This window comes from Littorina saxatilis, linkage group LG1 (assembly GCF_037325665.1).
Source record: "Littorina saxatilis isolate snail1 linkage group LG1, US_GU_Lsax_2.0, whole genome shotgun sequence".
NCBI classification, from domain to species: domain Eukaryota; kingdom Metazoa; phylum Mollusca; class Gastropoda; order Littorinimorpha; family Littorinidae; genus Littorina; species Littorina saxatilis.
Genome location: NC_090245.1, coordinates 34301762 through 34321603, shown reverse-complemented (window position 1 = coordinate 34321603; position 19842 = coordinate 34301762). Strand labels below are relative to the sequence as shown.

At 40.1% G+C, this 19842-nt stretch overlaps 1 protein-coding gene across 3 annotated transcripts; it reads right to left on the bottom strand.

Annotated features, from left to right (window-relative positions):
- Window positions 1–573: 573 nt before the first annotated feature.
- LOC138967736 (dehydrogenase/reductase SDR family member 4-like) lies at window positions 574–19775 on the bottom strand. 3 transcript variants are annotated; one of them, XM_070340407.1, is made up of 10 exons: window positions 19292–19775; window positions 17026–17162; window positions 12938–13115; window positions 11777–11854; window positions 11060–11083; window positions 9289–9359; window positions 8293–8344; window positions 5298–5432; window positions 4555–4610; window positions 574–1676 (listed from the first exon to the last, which is right to left on the bottom strand). In XM_070340407.1, the coding sequence occupies exons 1-10, from the start codon at window positions 19454–19456 to the stop codon at window positions 1562–1564; spliced, it is 1011 nt and encodes a 336-aa protein (XP_070196508.1). In that variant the 5' UTR covers window positions 19457–19775; the 3' UTR covers window positions 574–1561. The 3 variants fall into 3 exon arrangements, with proteins under 3 accessions (XP_070196508.1, XP_070196501.1, XP_070196495.1); XM_070340400.1 differs by lacking the exon at window positions 8293–8344 and adding an exon at window positions 8729–8780 and having other exon boundaries at window positions 17026–17165; window positions 19292–19774; XM_070340394.1 differs by having other exon boundaries at window positions 17026–17165; window positions 19292–19471.
- Window positions 19776–19842: the final 67 nt, after the last annotated feature.

Genomic DNA, 19842 nt, shown 5'->3' with positions numbered 1-19842 from the left:
AGATATGATATGTTTGGATTAAAAACACGCTCAGAAAGTTAAAACGAAGAGAGGTACAGAAAAGCGTGCTATCCTTCTCAGCGCAACCGCTACCGCGCCAAACAGGCTCGTCACTTTCACTGCCTTTGCCACGAGCGGTGGACTGACGATGCTACGAGTATACGGTCTTGCTGAAAAATTGCAGTGCGTTCAATTTCATTCTGTGAGTTCCACAGCTTGACTAAATGTAGTAATTTCGCCTGACGCGACTTGTTAAGACCTGATTTCCTCAGATTTGTGAAGGTCTTAAAAGGGAAGTTCCACTGTAATTAAGGCCAGATAAAGTATTAAACTGGCCAGCAAATGAGGCATGTATTGAAAAAGATCAAATGATTCTCAGCTTTAAACACCTCTCATCCTGGGAGTTAGGGTCATTCCAAACCTATAAACAGTTTTCCCTCTTTAGTGAAATAGAAGAAGTGAATTTGAAAGATTAAGTTTGTGCATAATTGACGCAGTTCAATGGAATCTGAACATGAAAGTGAAGGGTGTATATTTAAGGGGAATGTGAATATAAAATACACACAGAAAATGAATGCTTGCAAAACTCATTTAATTTTCTATCATTCAAACATTTTCGTTCATTTTAGTGGTAATAATTACATGATTATGTACAAGTAGATAGTTATTTCACACTCACCAGCAAATTGAGGGCATTCATTTTGATAAAAGCACAATCATCACAATATCAACATTTTGACAATCATTTCAAAACACTATTAAAATACCAAGAACAAAGGAATTAAATATAGAGAAAGAAAGCCTCATGACTGTAACTGTGTTTGAATACAAACGTTACATAACCTATGTCAGCTACTTAACTGGAATATATACTGCAGTGTGCTTATACCTTACAAAAATATTTTCATGTGAAACAAAATGAACATGCCGTTTTTCTGGCAATGAAGAAATGTGTTGCGATAATATTGTCTTACAGGATACAGTATGCACTAATACTTCTGTGTGAAAATTGCATAAATCAATAAACAAGAAAATGTTTAAAACAAATGTACTATATAGTACAACCTTTCTAAAAAGGTCTTACATTACTGACTACCAAATCCTAAAAAAATGCAAACTAAACCTTTGAACATAGCGTCCATTGACACAGTCATCAAATGCAAAAGATAAGAACACACTGTCTAACAAAGCCTGTGGTATTATCATTATATTAAGCACTCCAATATTTTGTATATAAACATTAAGAATAAGAAATGCATCTGATTACACATAACGGCTCAGGCCGTTCTAAAATTATTTAGCACAGGTGTTGTAATTGCTCAGCTGGTATGTTCATGTACACTTAAACAAAGAAACTATTTCCTCCTTGATGTCTCAAAACTTACACACACACACACACACAAAATGCTGGTATGGCATCTGGTTTATAAAGTGTGTACATTGAAGATCCCTTACATCAAATGGCTAACTCTTGCAATCTCATCCCAAAAATTAACCTTTTCTTCCTCTTCAGTCTTTATCTCCGCCACTCATCAAACTTGACACAAAGAATGGACTCCTTCTAAAGCCTAGAAGCCATCCCCCCTGACACCACAATGGTTTCTCCTGTCATGTAGGAGGAGTCGTCAGACACCAAGAATGATGTTGCTCCTGCGCACTCTTCTGTCGTTCCAAATCTATAAAATAAAAAATGTTTAATCAAAGCAGGTGTCTGACATACAAGCATTAAAACGTAACTACAATTGCACATTCCGTTTTCATTTTCATAAACTTTATTGTGCCATCGCTGGGAAATTCGAGTCGCTTCTTCCCAGTGGAAAGCAAGCAGCAACAGAGACACGCTACCGAGGTGTGTGCGTGTTAAGCTGTAATCAGCCACCTGCACTTGTGGCAGAATAACATGCCACAGTGGTGACATGGGGTTGCAACATAGATACTGTCTCCGAGTCTGTACAGAATGTTGACCAGTGTCTGTCTCACATTTTAGAAGTCTTAAATTGAGGTCACTGTCCAGTCTGTACCCCCAAGTAGGTTACAACTTGTAGCTTCAACCCTTTTGATATAGATTTCTGCACAAGGCGCTTTTGGGGTAATGTACTTTTGTTCACATAAACATATTGTTTACTTATTAAGTACACAGATCTATACGCATTTATTTTCACTGGCATGCTGTATTTTTTCACAAACCGCGTATCTCAATTTTTGCTGTTTGAAGAAAAAAACTAAAAAACAGTTTTGAAAAACCACCGCTTCAAATATAACTTCAATTCATGGGTTAATATTTTCTTTAAAACAGTGCAATACCATTCTTAATGTGTGTTAATGTCAGTTATTAATGATATTTCATTCAATTGAAAAAGTATTGAGATATAGGAGCTTTTTGTCCATTAAAGGCACAGTAAGCCTCCCGTAAACCATCACAGATACTGTCAGGCTTTTACACACAGTACAAACACCCTTCCATTTGAACGCTCACCAAACGGGAACATCCTAGGTGCCCTATGTAAAGAGCGAGCAATTTTCAAAGAATTTATTTTTGCGTGGTTTATCTTACCCCTGAGCCATTGTGAACCCGTGTGATCCAGTTTCCCTTTTTCACAATGCAGTTGTCAGTTTGTAATTTGAATGCGGCTTGCTGTGAGCTTATCTGCAATAGCACGTTATTATGTACCTCCGACTTTTCACGAAACAAACAAATGTGGTTCATAAGAACTCGAGCGATGGCTTTTGACTGCCTATAAACCTTCGTCTGCTACGAAAACCACGACCTTGCGTGAGCCTGGTTCCGGGCTTTTCTTTTTTCAAACTTTCAAAACTTCGAATTGTACTGATCTTGTCTTGATAAAAAAATAATTCTTTTATGTTTGTGTAACAAGCTGTCAATTTATTATTTAGATTTTAAAAGTTAGGTCTAGCGCCAAAACGCACAATCATCGCTCCACGGCTATCGCCAGTTGAAGGGAAGTAACTCATTTTTGACCTGAGTTCAGGATGGGTCCGATTGAGATGGTCTCAATCCGAAAAATTAATTCTTTGAAAATTGCTCGCTCTTTACGTAGGGCACCTAGGATGTTCGGTGAGTGTTCAAATGGAAGGGTGTTTGTACTGTGTGTAAAAGCCTGACAGTATCTGTGATGGTTTACGGGAGGCTTACTGTGCCTTTAAAGAGTCATCAAAAAGTTGTAGATTGTTTGTATGCAAGCTAAAAATACAACAGCAGGAACCCCATATCTTTCATATTATGACCTAGTTTCCGTCCCAGTGTGGCATGAAAACCTCGTAAGTTAAACTTGAGCGTTTTTTTTTTCCGCTCATGCACTTCAAAGAAATGAGGATACGAGTTTTTTTCTCAGGAACTTTTTCTTCACTTTCGAAAGCAGTTAGAGCTACGAGCTTGTATCGCCACAGGGGCAACATAATAATGAGCTTACTATTATTTTAGTTTCAAACCCTCAAATTGAGATACTGTACAAGGTTTGTGAATTACAGCGACAATATGTGTGTGTGTGTGTGTGTTTGTATATGAATGTGTGTGTGTGTGTATGTGTGTGTGTGAGTGTGTGTATGCAAGGGTGTGTGTGTACATGGGTGTATGGGTGTGTGTCTGTGTTTGTCTGTCTGTCTGGTAACTACAATTGCACTGTCATGACATGTGTAGCCTGGTAGAGTACTGATTGCCATAGTGCTCTTTTTTATATTTAGTCAAGTTTTGACTAAATATTTTAACATCGAGGGGGAATCGAAACGAGGGTATGGTGTATGTGCGTGTGTGTGTGTGTGTGTGTAGAGCGATTCAGACTAAACTACTGGACCGATCTTTATGAAATTTGACATGAGAGTTCCTGGGTATGAAATCCCCGAACGTTTTTTTCATTTTTTTGATAAATGTCTTTGATGACGTCATATCCGGCTTTTCGTGAAAGTTGAGGCGGCACTGTCACGCCCTCATTTTTCAACCAAATTGGTTGAAATTTTGGTCAAGTAATCTTCGACGAAGCCCGGGGTTCGGTATTGCATTTCAGCTTGGTGGCTTAAAAATTGATTAATGACTTTGGTCATTAAAAATCTGAAAATTGTAAAAAAAAAATAAAAATTTATAAAACGATTCAAATTTACGTTTATCTTATTCTCCATCATTTGCTGATTCCAAAAACATATAAATATGTTATATTCGGATTAAAAACAAGCTCTGAAAATTAAATATATAAAAATTATTATCAAAATTAAATTGTCGAAATCAATTTAAAAACACTTTCATCTTATTCCTTGTCAGTTCCTGATTCCAAAAACATATAGATATGATATGGTTGGATTAAAAACACGCTCAGAAAGTTAAAACAAAGAGAGGTACAGAAAAGCGTGCTATCCTTCTTAGCGCAACTACTACCCCGCTCTTCTTGTCAATTTCACTGCCTATGCCGTGAGCGGTGGACTACGAGTATACGGTCTTGCTGCGTTGCATTGCGTTCAGTTTCATTCTGTGAGTTCGACAGCTACTTGACTAAATATTGTATTTTCGCCTTACGCGACTTGTTCTTCTTTTTTCTTGCATACCTGTGCATGGGGATCTGCTGTAGAGCAACATCTGATGCCATGTCATTCTCAGTTAGCTGTAGAAATGAAGAGTTCAATCAAAACAATATTTCTTACTGAAATAAAGAAATGAATGAAAAATTTATCAAAACACTACTGCCGGGTAAAACATTATTTATCATTTATATATTTATTTCTTGATTTCTTTATTGATTTTTGTATTTGATTTCTTTATTGATTTAACAAATATTAAATCTATTTATTCATGTACTTATTTTATTTATTGACCATTTATTCATCTATTTATTGGTTTTTATACAGCGTTATCTGTAAGTAAATGTCAAGTCCCTCCGAAGCAGGCACATGATCCTAATCAAGGACACAGTTCTTCTTCCTTTTGTGATTAAAACCTGCCTGCCATGAGAGAAAAACCTTGAGTGTAAGGACCCTTGAAAGTGAGAACACTTTCTAATAAAGGACAAAGTCTTTTTTCTATTGTCCACAACTGTAACCAAAAGCTCCCCGCTATGAGCACCCTTACAAAAATAAAGACCTTGTTGTGACCTGTTTCCGCAGACTCGCTGCAACCTCGCCACAACCTTGTGTTAGACTAGTCTACAGCGAGGTTGCGGCGGGTTGTTGCGAGATACCTGTAATGCAAGGACACTTTAGCCCAGTCCAAAGTTTTAGATGCTATATATACCATTCCTTCTCTCTAGTCTCAACACACTTAGATCCCCCCCACAGCACAGGCAGACACCCACCGCTTGGCTGAACTTGGTTCTGATGATGCCTGGCGCCAGGCAGTTGATGCGAATGTTGCTGTTGGCTAACTCCGGTGCCAGAGCTTTGGTCAGTCCCAGCAAGGCCGTCTTGCTGATGGAGTAGGCACCAATCAGCTGAAGCGAAATATACAACAACAAAATTTAGCAAACGTTAGTGTACAGCAAGCTAGGGTTTCATATAAATTAATACGGTGGAACCCCCCCTTTTAAGACATCCAAATTTAAAACATCGTCCCTTTTAAGACTTTACTTTTTCAGATTTTCTGTACATAACCTCTGTAAATTTACCTCCATTTAAAGACTCCCTCCGTCTTCAGACCTGATTTTCTCAGATTTTTCTGAAAAAGCAGATCTGGAATGGGAGAAAGTTTACAACTGGTGGTTGTAAAAGGGCAGTTCAATAGTTCTGTTGTATTTTAAAATATGAAGATCACTTAAAACACTCGTTTTTTTCGCCTGCCAAACGGTTGTGTGACGTGTCTAGTGTGTTGGCGAAGTGTCTTGTGCTTGTCACTTCTCGCTTTCAGCCCTCACCGCTGGCTAGCACCGTCTGTCCTTTTTAGGACAATGCGAAAAGAGAGCAGAATGCGTCAGTCTCTCCTGCCAGTACAATAACCTCTCCACAACAAGCCCTATGTAGTGCCTCCATCGCGGCGACAGGCGTAAACTGGGTACCGCAAGGCCCCAGGCTAGACTACAAGGACTCGGAGGAGGTTGGCCCCTAGACGTGCGGCATGCGGACCCACCGGTGTGTGGAAACGCCCAGGTGCCCACGAACCAACCTCCAGCTATGGGTCAAATAGCCGGGCAGGATAGGCTCGTCAACCCTGGCAGGCAGCTATCCTAAGAGAAGACCACTCTGAATTCAAAACGAGGGTAGAGGAGGCTCATCATCCATGGAAGGAAACTCGTCTAGGAGAAGGAAAACTCCGAAATGAAACCCACGCAGTCCCTCGAAGACGGAACGGCACTGGCCTTTTTTAGGCGGGGAGCAGACCGGGTGCCTACGCTATCCTCGACAAATGGTTGTGTCATCAACTCGTTTTTTTCTTTGTCAAAGGAAATATTTGCCATTACCTTTCAGTGAATTCCATTTCCTGGTAAATAATAATAAGAGAAAAATTTGAAATTAAAATAGAATCTACGGCCAAGAACCATTAATGGTTATTGATATTCTGTGAAAATGCAGTCATTCATAGGATTAAGGTTTGCTGAACTTCTTTAACACTCATATTGAGTCATCTTTAACTTTTAAAGGGTCCAAATCATTCCTGCCCACAATGCTTGAAAAAGAAACAAAATGAAACTGTTTCTACGTAGAGAAGATCAAGAAAAAACAGGATAAGAAAGAAAAAGCATAGAAAAACAAGTCGCGTAAGGCGAAATTACTACATTTAGTCAAGCTGTGGAACTCACAGAATGAAACTGAACGTAGTCCGCCGCTAGTGCAAAAGGCAGTGAAAGTGATGAGCCTGTATGGCGCGGTAGCGGTTGCGCTGTGCTTCATAGCACGCTTTACTGTACCTCTCTTCGTTTTAACTTTCTGAGCGTGTTTTTAATCCAAACATATCATATCTATATGTTTTTGGAATCAGGAACCGACAAGGAATAAGATGAAATAGTTTTTAAAACAATTTCGGAAATGTCTTTCTTTCTTTGGTGTTTAACGTCGTTTTCAACCGTATTTTGGAAATTTAATTTTAATCATAATTTTTATATTTTTAATTTTCAGAGCTTGTTTTTAATCCAAATATAACATATTTATATGTTTTTGGAATCAGGAAATGATGAAGAATAAGATGAACGTAAATTTGGATCGTTTTATGAACATGGTTTTTTTTTTACAATTTTCAGATTTTTAATGACCAAAGTCATCAATTAATTTTTAAGCCACCAAGCTGAAATGCAATACCGAAGTCCGGCCTTCGTCGAAGATGGCTTGGCCAAAATTTCAATCAATTTGATTGAAAAATGAGGGTATGCCGGATATGACGTCATCAAAGACATTTATCGAAAAAAAGAAAAAAACGTCCGGGGATATCATACCCAGGAACTCTCATGTCAAATTTCATAAAGATCGGTCCAGTAGTTTACTCTGAATCGCTCTACACACACACACGCACACACACACATACACCACGACCCTCGTCTCGATTCCCCCTCTACGTTAAGACTTGACTAAATGTAAAAAAGAAAAGAAACTAATTACTACACATATTTGAATTACACCGAGACATTATACTATCACTGCATTATATTTGCTTGGGATAAAAAGAAACAGATAGTGGTATTTGTAGTAAAACAAAAAGGCCAACAAACCAGTGAACAAAACAAAAAGAATCTGCAACCAGATCAAAGTCACCTTCTAAATACTACTTACAATTTTTAAGCTCACCAAAGCAAGAATGGGTTAACCCTTACACTGGTGCAATTCTGTAACACATGTTACATAGCCACTGGTGAATTAACAGAGAGAAAAATAAAGAAAAACGGTCATATAGGTTTTCACATCCATGGGAGGTAATCGGAACCGACCAAACAGACTGAGCCAGTAGCGCGACATATGTCGTGACAACCAGGTGACAGTATACGTAAAGTAGCGCGACATATGTCGCGACAACCAGCCTAAGGGTTAATGCGTTTTCATTTGATGACACCCTCTATTCCCTTTCAATCATTTTCATTGACCGTCAAGGCTGGCGCATGCATGTGTTGATCGATAAAGATCCACATATTACAGAACAAACTGTCATATTTGTTTAATCTCATCATCTAACATTACTGTAATAAAAGAAAACTTGAGATACTGTCAGATCATTCACTGATTACATTTTCATGTGGTTTTCATTGTCATGGATTACTGAACATCGGTGCTGTGATAGGTATAGTGATAGATCTCGGCTGTATTTCAAATTTGTGAAATTTGAGAACTGCGATGATTTTGCAGTGAATGTTATGACCTTAAAGGACATACCCCGGCAGGACTGTAGGCCGCAGTAGACCCCACAAGAACAATGTTACCACCTCTGTAACAGTCATCAAGGAAACTTTGTTTAGTCTTTCTGTCTTTCTTTCATTTTTAACAGTCATAGGGGTGGGTTCTCCTTGCTGCAGGTGAAAGATAAAGTATAAGCTAAATTCACTTTAATGCTATACAGTGCCCAAGAAAAAAACTTGTGTAGAAACTTTGGTCAAATAGATCATGTCCACACAAATACTAAAAAGGTAATATTTTGGAGATCCAAGCACTGTAAAACATAATGATGCTTTCCAGCAAAGACTATTAGAATACAATTAAGACCTGTGACAAAGTTTGAACACAAGCATTGCAGTTGGCACTGTAAAACAAAACAAGCAGAATTATGAGCCTACAGATATTTCACCAAAAGTCCAGGTGGAAACAAGCTTACCGACAGTGGGGTGTAGCCACCTATAGACGATACAATGACAATAGCACCCGTCCTGTAACGAGTAAACAAACTGATTCATTTACACACTAGTTGCTTATAATCCACAACAGTTAACAAACCTACGGGGATGCATGGTTGCGTTAAGCCACCTATTGGCGATACAATAACACCGATCCTGTAACCAGTAAACCGAATGATTTATGCATGCATGTACATCATGCTTGCTTAAAATCTATTCGCACTAACAATACTGACTGGGGACAAACCTTGTACACCTTCTGTATCTTGTGTTGTGATATTCTGTGAATTATATAAGCATTGTTTTCATTTATACATGAGTATAAAATACATTCTTTCATTAGAACATTTTTTCTGTGAGCAGCATATGCTGGACGCAAACATAATCAAACACCAGAAACAACATAACATTAAAATTAAAATACCATTACTATGAGTATCATTTTGTTTGGCTATACCCAAACACATAAAATATATAATGATTTATAAAATTGATACTTTTTATAGAGACTGTTAATTACTCTTTCAGTAATAATACTCACCCTCTCTTTTCTAGGTGCGGCACAACTTCTTGGCACAGCATGAAGGTTGCTTTGACATTGGTATCAAAAATCTGAAAATAGTATACAATTTTAGAGACATAAACAAACAATTATAATGGTATATACCCCTACCATAATCCAATATGCACAACCATGAAATGTTTTAGTCATCAATGATCAAGAAGTGATGATAATCTGCCTTTCCACTTCGACTAGTAAAGTGATGTAATTCTAGGAAAGTTATATACCGTAGAACCTGCTCTTGTGGCAACCTGAAGAAAACGACCACCTGCCCACAACGACCTCTCACAAGGAACCAAGACAAGTTTTTTCTCTCCTTATCATTCACCTTTTTATAGTGACTACCTAGCTGTCTTTATAACGACCACGCTTGATCAGTCCCTTGGGTGGCCGTTATAGACAGGTTCCACTGTATGTCCTCTTCAATCAATCAATCAATATGAGGCTTATATCATCGCGCGTATTCCGTGGGTACAGTTCTAAGCGCAGGGATTTTTTAAATTTTTTTTATATATATATTTTTTTATATGCAATTTATATCGCGCACATATTCAAGGCGCAGGGATTTATTTATGCCGTGTGAGATGGAATTTTTTTACACAATACATCACGCATTCACATCGGCCAGCAGATCGCAGCCATTTCGGCGCATATCCTACTTTTCACGGCCTATTATTCCAAGTCACACGGGTATTTTGGTGGACATTTTTATCTATGCCTATACAATTTTGCCAGGAAAGACCCTTTTGTCAATCGTGGGATCTTTAACGTGCACACCCCAATGTAGTGTACACGAAGGGACCTCGGTTTTTCGTCTCATCCGAAAGACTAGCACTTGAACCCACCACCTAGGTTAGGAAAGGGGGGAGAAAATTGCTAACGCCCTGACCCAGGGTTGAACTCGCAACCTCTCGCTTCCGAGCGCAAGTGCGTTACCACTCGGCCACCCAGGCATACCTGTACAATGTGTATTATGAGACCGGTCTGCTGAAGGGGTCAACACCTCACAATAAGGACACCTCCTGTGGTCCCTTTGGTCTATAAACTTTTCCAAAATATCCCTGTCATGAAAGGACACCCGCACCAATTAATCTAAGGACACCCGCACCAATTAATCTAAGGACACCCGCACCAATTAATCTAAGGACACTTTTGCCTAATCCCAAGGATCTCCTACTCTCATATCAAGAACCATAGTAGTTTCATCATGGTTTGCAAATATATGCCTGTTGATGATGTATGTTTTCTTCTGGTTTACTTATTTATTTTGTTTGGTTAAAATAACAGTTAGATGAATTTAAGCAATCTGTGAATAACTTTCTTTATTTGGTGTTTAACGTCGTTTTCAACCACGAAGGTTATATCGCGACTGGGAAAGGGGGGAGATGGGATAGAGCCACTTGTCAATTGTTTCTTGTTCACAAAAGCACTAATCAAAAATTTGCTCCAGGGGCTTGCAACGTAGTACATTTATGTATTACCCCACTGGGAGAATGCAAGTTTCCAGTACAAAGGACTTAACATTTCTTACATACTGCTTGACTAAAATCTTTACAAAAATTGACTATATTCTATACAAGAAACACTTAACAAGGGTAAAAAGAGAAACAGAATCCGTTAGTCGCCTCTTACAACATGCTGGGGAGCATCGGGTAAATTCTTCCCCCTAACCCCCGGGGGGTTGTGAATAAGTGGATGTCACAACAATTAATGACTTCTTCCTTAGTGTCTCAACTGGTAGAAAACTTACCTTATCCCATGCCTCTTCTGGGGTCTGAAAACAACAAATGAACAAATTACTGAAAGAGAGAAATTCAAGTTTTACGCCTTCACGGCAAAGCCATTAGGGGCATGTTCCCGGGTTTTAACCCAACTTTAGATGAGATACACTTGTGTTTAGGTGGTATCAGCCATCTGCACTTATGGCAGAATGACCGAGGTCTTTTACGTGCCACTGTGGTGACACGGGGGTGGGAGATGGATACTGTCTCTTGGTCTGCACATAAAGTTGACCCGTGTCCGTCCCGGCCCGGATTCCAACCAGCGACCTTTCGATCACAAGTCCAGTGCTCTACCACCTGAGCTACCCGGGCCCCCAAAATTACTGAAAGTGTATAGGTGCATATGAAATAGCAAAACTGTGAAAAAGGGGTTAGGCTGCTTCATTTTCTTTAAGTCTTCACGTATTTGTCAATTTGACCAGATAGGCAACATATTAGGATTTAAGTATTTGCATAAACACAGTGATCAAAACATCCCATATAAATGTATACTGCACTCACAAGCACTATCTTAACACAGCACCACACAAGCAAATTGTAGTTGACACAAAAACCAGATAACAACACAAACAGAGAGCATCATGATGCATGCAGATGTTCAAACATTTTTTAACTCAAAACTTAACAAGCAAAATTAAACTCATAATTATGTTAATGGCACTTCCGAGATACACATAACGACTTACATTGAGAAGAGCACCATAATACGGATTTGCTGCGGCGTTGGAAACCAGGATGTCAATGCCACCAAACTGCTTTACTGTCTGAAAATCACGCCAACAAAAATTTATGCCACAGCTTTAAAAAATGCTAAACTTCGGAAGTGGCACTGCATGTATGTACAGTACGTGATACCTGTGATGAAATGACACCTAATGAGACCGACCAAAAGCGTCCCAACAATGTAGATGTCCTTTCACGACAGGTATATTGGGGCGGGGATATAGCTCAGTTGGCAGCGCTCTGGATTTGTATTCAGTTGGCCGCTGTCAGCGCGAGTTCGATCCCAGGTTCGGCGGAAATTTATTTCACAGAGTCAACTTTGTGTGCAGACTCTCTTCGGTGTCCGAACCACCCCCCGTGTATACTACATTGGGTGTGCACGTTAAAGATCCCACGATTGACAAAAGGGTCTTTCCTGGCAAAATTGCTTAGGCACAGTTAATAATTGTCTACCATACCCGTGTGACTTGGAATAAGGCCGTGAAAGGTAAATATGCGCCGACATGGCTGCAATCTACTGGCCGTATAAAATTTCATCTCACACGGCATCACTGCAGAGCGCCTAGAACTGTACCCACGGAATATGCGTGATATAAGCCTCATTGATTGATTGATTGATTGATTGAGGTATAGACTTCAGTGAAATTAACAGACAAAGGGAAGGGACATCAGAATGCATCCTTTATTATATAGCAGATGTCCTCTCACCACAGGAGCCTCACATATTGAAGGTACTGCGCACGCTGTTTCCTTATCAGCAAGCCCAATAATCATAAACAACATTAATTTTTAAAGCAGAGTGAGAGAACCCCACTTTGTTGTCTTGGATGTTTTGATGGAAATGGAGGCTGAATCATTCAGCAAAAATACATGTGCAGAAATGATATTGTCTCCTCATGCCTTTTGCCTCATCTGCTGTCTCACTAAAAAAAAAACCTCTTCTTCCAGTAACTGCAACATACTAAAAAAAAAATGTTCAGCTTCAAAACTATGTAGCCATGTCAATGAATTTAATAAAAATTTGACTGTTTAAGGGGAAGCTGCTCATAGTATGTGAAAACTTGGGTCCATGAGTACCTTTCAAGCTACATTGTACCCGAAATTTTCTATTAGCGTATAATTACCTCATCAATGAGTTTAGCTCTGTCAGCCTTCTTCGCAACATGGCAGACAACGCCGGCCACTTCCAAGTTTTCGCCACGTAGCTGCTGCACAACTGTATCCACATTCTTCTGCTTGCGACTGCTTATCATAACTTTTGCTCCATCCTGACACAGCCGCTTGGCAATAGCCAGACCAATTCTGTAGAAAAAGAAACAAGAAAGAATGTTGAATTCATCACTTCTATCTAAACATTACAAGTGAAATCTATCTTTTAGGGCGGGGATGTAGCTCAGTCGGTAGCGCGCTGGATTTGTATCCAGTTGGCCGCTCTCAGCGTGAGTTCGTCCCCACGTTCGGCGAGAGATTTATTTCTCAGAGTCAACTTTGTGTGCAGACTCTCCTCGGTGTCCGAACACCCACGTGTGTACACGCAAGCACAAGACCAAGTGCGCACGAAAAAGATCCTGTAATCCATGTCAGAGTTCGGTGGGTTATAGAAACACAAAAATACCCAGCATGCTTCCTCCGAAAACGGCGTATGGCTGCCTAATTGGCGGGGTAAAAAACGGTCATACACGTAAAATTCCACTCGTGCAAAAAACACGAGTGTACGAGGGAGTTTCAGCCCACGAACGCAGAAGAAGAAGAAGGAAAAAAAATCTATCTTTTGAAAACCTCCCTAAAACAAGAAGAGCAAACGCTCGATCGAGTCACTTTCGCAGTTCTGAATATTATATGAGGCATCAGATGGACAGGAAGAAATTGCTATTCACAACACAATGAGTCACGTTCACATAAAATTTGAGCCCGGTCACTTTTATAGTTTCCGAGAAAAGCCCAACGTTAAGTTGTGTGTTGCCGAACAGAAAAGGCTAGTTATCTCCCTTGTTTTTCTGATAACGTTTGTAAAAGGCTACAGATGTAAATACTTTGATGTAAAGAATAATCCTACAAAGTTTCAATCACATCCGATGAACTTTGTCAAAGATATAAAATGTCTAATTTTTCCTTTGACGCTGACCTGTGACCTTGAAAAAGGTCAAAGGTCAACGAAACCATCGTTAAAGTGTAGAGGTCATTGGAGGTCACGACTAAACAAAATATGAGCCCGATCGCTTTGATAGTTTCCGAGAAAAGTCCAACGTTAAGGTGGTGTCTACGGCCGGCCGGCCGGACGGACAGCCGGACAGACTAACACTGACCGATTACATAGAGTCACTTTTTCTCAAGTGACTCAAAAAGCAGGTCATAAAAGGAGGGAAGTCTTAAAATGGAGTAAAATTTAAAAGAACTTAGAAGTTATGATCAGAAAGTTTAAAAAAGAACTGCACTGAATGTATTAATTCTGCTGTAGAATTGCTGGACATTTTCTTGAAAACAGGGAGATATAAACTAAGCATGCACCCAAAGGATTAAAAAACAAACAAAAAAACCGACTCTAAAGTCCTTCTGTCACAACAGGAAACAACAAGTCGCGTAAGGCGAAAATACAATATTTAGTCAAGTAGCTGCCATTTTTCAGCAAGACCGTATACTCGTAGCATCGTCAGTCCACCGCTCATGGCAAAGGTAGTGAAATTGACAAGAAGAGCGGGGTAGTAGTTGCGCTAAGAAGGATAGCACGCTTTTCTGTACCTCTCTTTGTTTTAACTTTCTGAGCGTGTTTTTAATCCAAACATATCATATCTATATGTTTTTGGAATCAGGAACCGACAAGGAATAAGATGAAAGTGTTTTTAAATTGATTTGGACAATTTAATTTTGATAATAATTTTTATATATTTAATTTTCAGAGCTTGTTTTTAATCCGAATATAACATATTTATATGTTTTTGGAATCAGCAAATGATGGAGAATAAGATAAACGTAAATTTGGATCGTTTTATAAATTTTTTTTTTTTTTTTTACAATTTTCAGATTTTTAATGACCAAAGTCATTAATTAATTTTTAAGCCACCAAGCTGAAATGCAATACTGAACCCTGGGCTTCGTCGAAGATTACTTGACCAAAATTTCAACCAATTTGGTTGAAAAATGAGGCCGTGACAGTGCCGCCTCAACTTTCACGAAAAGCCGGATATGACGTCATCAAAGACATTTATCAAAAAAATGAAAAAAACGTTCGGGGATTTCATACCCAGGAACTCTCATGTCAAATTTCATAAAGATCGGTCCAGTAGTTTAGTCTGAATCGCTCTACACACACACACACACACACACGCACACACGCACGCACACACGCACATACACCACGACCCTCGTTTCGATTCCCCCTCGATGTTAAAATATTTAGTCAAAACTTGACTAAATATAAAAATGATTCACATTCTTGCATTTATGTTTTTCTTGCACAAATGACACCCGACAGGTTAAAAAGTGCTTTTTAAGTAGCAAACCAGACTTGACATGCAGTTTTACACTTCGCTCAACAAACATCACACAGTTGAAAGCGGGTAGTACATCCTATTACAAAAAGACTGTGAGGTGTGTGCATGTAAGGGTGTATGCATGTGCATTTGTGTGTGTGTGTGTGTGTGTGTGTGTGTGTGTGTGTGTGTGTATGTGTGTGTGTGTGCATGTACATGCATGTTGCATCTGAAAACATGCGTGGCCATGCACGCGTTCACATGTGCACTTGTGCCTATGGACCTATATGCATGTCATATACCTTCATTAGCACCTGTAACAATAAATATTACAATGGAACCCCCGTGTCAAGACCACCAAAAAACCGAATTCCGGAAATAATTGTGTCGGGTTTGTATGGGTTGTGAAAGAGTGAGTACCCTTGCTTTACTCAGACAAACATCACGTGGTTCCCGTGTACAAGTGTTTGAGACACACCCTCTCGCTGCTGACTAGTGTCTAATGTCATGTTTCTCAAATGAGAAGAAACTGACATTACCTACCCACGCAGGGTATCCACTATTACCGTAAAGTACCTTGTAAGCGCCCACCCCCCCTGTGCACCAATTCCGACCCAAAGTAGGGGGTGGGCGCTTACTAGGTACTACACCCTATGCACGAGCAGTTTTCAGTAAGAAATGTGATCTTTGATCACTTCGTAATCATATCTTCTTTCTTTTTTCATCTTCCATTGTTTTTCTTGTTCGTATTGTCATTAGAAGAGCTTGGGTAGACAAATGTCGTCGCATCCTTTTCTTGTCTGCCTACGTCTTCTGGATATGGGCAGCAGTCTATTTTACTTGGCCAAAGACTGTTTTCGGCAGAAAGAGAGAGAGAGAGAGGGAGAGAGAGAGAGAGAGAGAGAGACAGAGAGAGAGAGAGAGAGAGAGAGCGAGAGGAAGGGGATTATAGTGTGTGTGTGTGTGTGTGTGTGTGTGTGTGTGTGTGTGTGTGTGTGTGTGTGTGTGTGTGTGAGTGTGTGTGTTTCCATTGGCGTTATTATCCAAATAGTCAAGAACTGACAGCTTAAATGCAACGGTGTACGATTTGATCCGCGGCATCTTGTAATCATTGACTTGCAGGCGTTTAGATCCAAGGCGTGCAGACACACGTGTAGGGTTTGCAAGAAAGGGAAATCATTCACAAAACTAGCAGATCAAGTGCGGAATTTTTATTTCCCCTGATTTCAATGGTGTAAAGTGGGGGGTGGGCGCTTACAAGGTACTATACCCTATGCACGGTTTTGGACTAAAAGTGGGGGGTGGGCGCTTACTCGATACTGGGCGCTTACAAGGAACTTTACGGTAGTATTGCACTTTCCCAAGGAGCAACGCATAATATTCGGACCGATCTCTCTCCTTGCTCGTTTACTTCGAGCACGTGTTGGCCAGAAGCATAGTCAAAATATTGGTCCGAGCTTCAAGTGGCATAATTCTGCCAAACAGTCATTTAGCAGCGACAGTTTTATTTCCAAAAATCATCTATTTAAGACTCCCCCCATTTTATAACCTTACCTATTAGATTTAATGTTCACAACGTCTGTAAATTTACCCTAGTTGTAAGACTCCCTCTATCTAAAGACCTGATTTTCTCACATTTTTGAAGGTCTAAAATGGGGGGTTCCACTGTAACACATGCATTCACTATTAAGACTGCAAATGCAGTGCTGCAATGTTTGACTGAGTGTAAATGTTTCTCTTACCCATCTGTGGAAGCAGTGACAATGGCAACTTTCCCTGCCAGCTTAGAGCCACTGGAACTGGCGGTGAACCTTGTCTGAATCAACGGTGCCGCTGTTTCAGCTGTTGACGCCAGGGCTTTGAAGAAGTGTCGCAACATCTTCTGGGGACAGGAAAGTATAGTGGCTTTGAATTAGTCTGACGGGGTTTAAACAATAGTTGTGATTTCGGTAACATATAGGTTGATCAAAACCTTTTTTCTTTTTTTTAGTTTCAGATCACACAAAATCAAGGTTTCCTGAACACTCAGGAGTACACCAAACTCAAAGTTTCTCTTCTCTCTTTTGTTTTTCTTGCTTTTTTTGTTGTTTTAAGTTTATCGAAGTTTTTTTTCTGACACTTGGAATACTGTCATGTTATGGGGTTGGCAGCATGAAATAGGGTTAGTCGGTATGGTGTATCTGGGATTTTTTTTCTAGGCCTGAAGTATGATTGGTGCACGCGGAACATGCATACTATTTCTTAAAAGAGCACACACAGCATGAGGGTGAGAGTAATGTAATTTTCCTAACCAAGTAATGTCTTGCAGTCACTGACTTTATGTCTTCATTTTAATGTAGCCAAGTGCACTTCGCTACCCTAAACACTCTAATCATCGCATAGCGAAACAGCCTTGTGTACATGAGTACAAACGGGATCACCCACCCCATAGCAGACGATACGATGATGCGCGCGCACCTTGCCGGCGCAAATTCTAATAAAATACCTTTCTTTATATATCTACCTAACTTCTATCTTTCAAAGTCCCTTTTATCTTTGATATTGTCCTAATTACATTTAGGTTTGCATAGAAGTCACTGATTAGGCTGGATGGCTGCATATTATTGTGTTATTTACGATAATGCTTCGAACTGACCAAAGCATCACTTTGACCTTGACCGGTTTTCATGTATCGTTGAGAGAAATTGATTCTCACAAACTCATCTTTGTCTTTTCAATCATTGTTTTGTCATTTTTGTATCACTATTACATATCCTGTACCTATGTTGCATATAATTTTAGTTTGTTTATAAGGATTTGGTTGTAATGAGTGATGCTTGGTTTCTCTGCAAAGATTCCTAATTTATGCAGACAGGTACTCGCGCAGAAATTTAGCCGATTCCATTTACTTTCGGACTTTACCGCTTTGTACTAAGTCAATGTATAATTTTCCCCCAAGTAACGCATATCATGATGTTTGTCTAGGGTTCTTCTTTTTATTTGTAGGATTTATGAATTTGTCCATTATTCCAGTTTAGAGAGTTTTGTAATTTTCTGCACTGAAATTGGTTCAGTGCCTTCACTAGGACCATTGTTTTTGTATCCTACTAAATAAATATAAGTTTTTCAGAAATGTTATCTATTGCAATGGAAAGCTAAAGGTCGTAGCTTTAATTTGATGTCTTGTTTGTTAGGATTGGTTTTATGTATTTGTTTAAATAACGTAGGGTAAAGCATGTGTAAGAAACACAGATTCCGTGTTTCTGGCCGTATTCAGGCGATTTTTATTCTCGCCGGAAGGCGCTTTCGATGCGGTCCGCTTCGGGGCTATATAAGTATATAGGCCAAACACCGGCATAAGGATGCATTCGCTCCTAGCAGCTGAACACGACACTACACTTGCTTCGCTGTCTACGGGTTTCGCCTTCGGCCTCTACGTTTACTTGCATTGTTTTCTTGAATAAAAAATTGAAACAAGACGCTTGGACTTGGGCTTCGATTCTACTACCTTCCACTCCTCCACTACATTAAGATTCTTTGACATTTACTGAGCTTACACAATAATGGGCAGAAGATTCACAACAGAAAACATCTCTCACGAGGCGAGGCAAGGTTAAGATATCATCTTCGGGTCAACAAACTATCTCAACTCTCTTTCCCCATCCCCCTTTCTTCTTCATTTGGGTGACCATGCAATGTCAATTCTCACCGCACACCCCCCCCCCCCCCCCACCCCCCTCGATCTGTAGCTAGACATGAAGTGTTTCAAAGTATTCTTTCACACCACAGACAACCAAATTGCATTCTGTACAAACAACTCCACGGAACTTCACATGGCGTACAACCTACGACAGATAAGAACTGCTCCCCACGTACGGGGCAAAGGTCTCATGATTTGGTGGGACACTGCATGACTGTGCCGAATCCGACAGGAGGATTTCAGCAAAATATAGACAAGTAAACCTTCTCAGTTCTGCAACCCCCCCCCACACACACACACACACTCACACAAAAAAGAAGATCCCTCACCAATGAAGGTAGGCTGACTTGATTATCAAAAGAATGATGTGACTCTCGGAGAACTTTGAGCAGCAGTCGACGCTCTAACAATGCCTTGAGAGTAAGCTCCCCTGACAATATAACTATTTGCCCCAATCTGGAAAAATATCTGCAGACCAGAGGAACGAATCGCATTCGCAGGCACACGACACTGGGGGGAGGGGGGGGGGTGTATGGATGTGGAGCAGCCCTCCTCCTGCCTTTTTGTATGGGAAGGCAGAAGGAAGGCCGGCTCAACTCTGCTGCCTCTTACCCTAATTTCATGTGCCCGCTGTAAAACCAACGGATATGTCATGTCATTGAGTAAATCATAGACCTATAATATAGGTCCCTGCCCAAGTCAATCGCGGCAGGTGAGTAGACTGAACGGTGTGTAAAATGCGCACGCCAGTACTGATCAGACTGTTTCACACGTGAGACGATGTAATGGAGAACAACCATTAAACGTGGTGTGTCAGTGTGTGGCCGGGTGTGACGGTGTGCCGTGTTGCGGGGACTCGGGGGGGGGGGGGGGGGGGCGC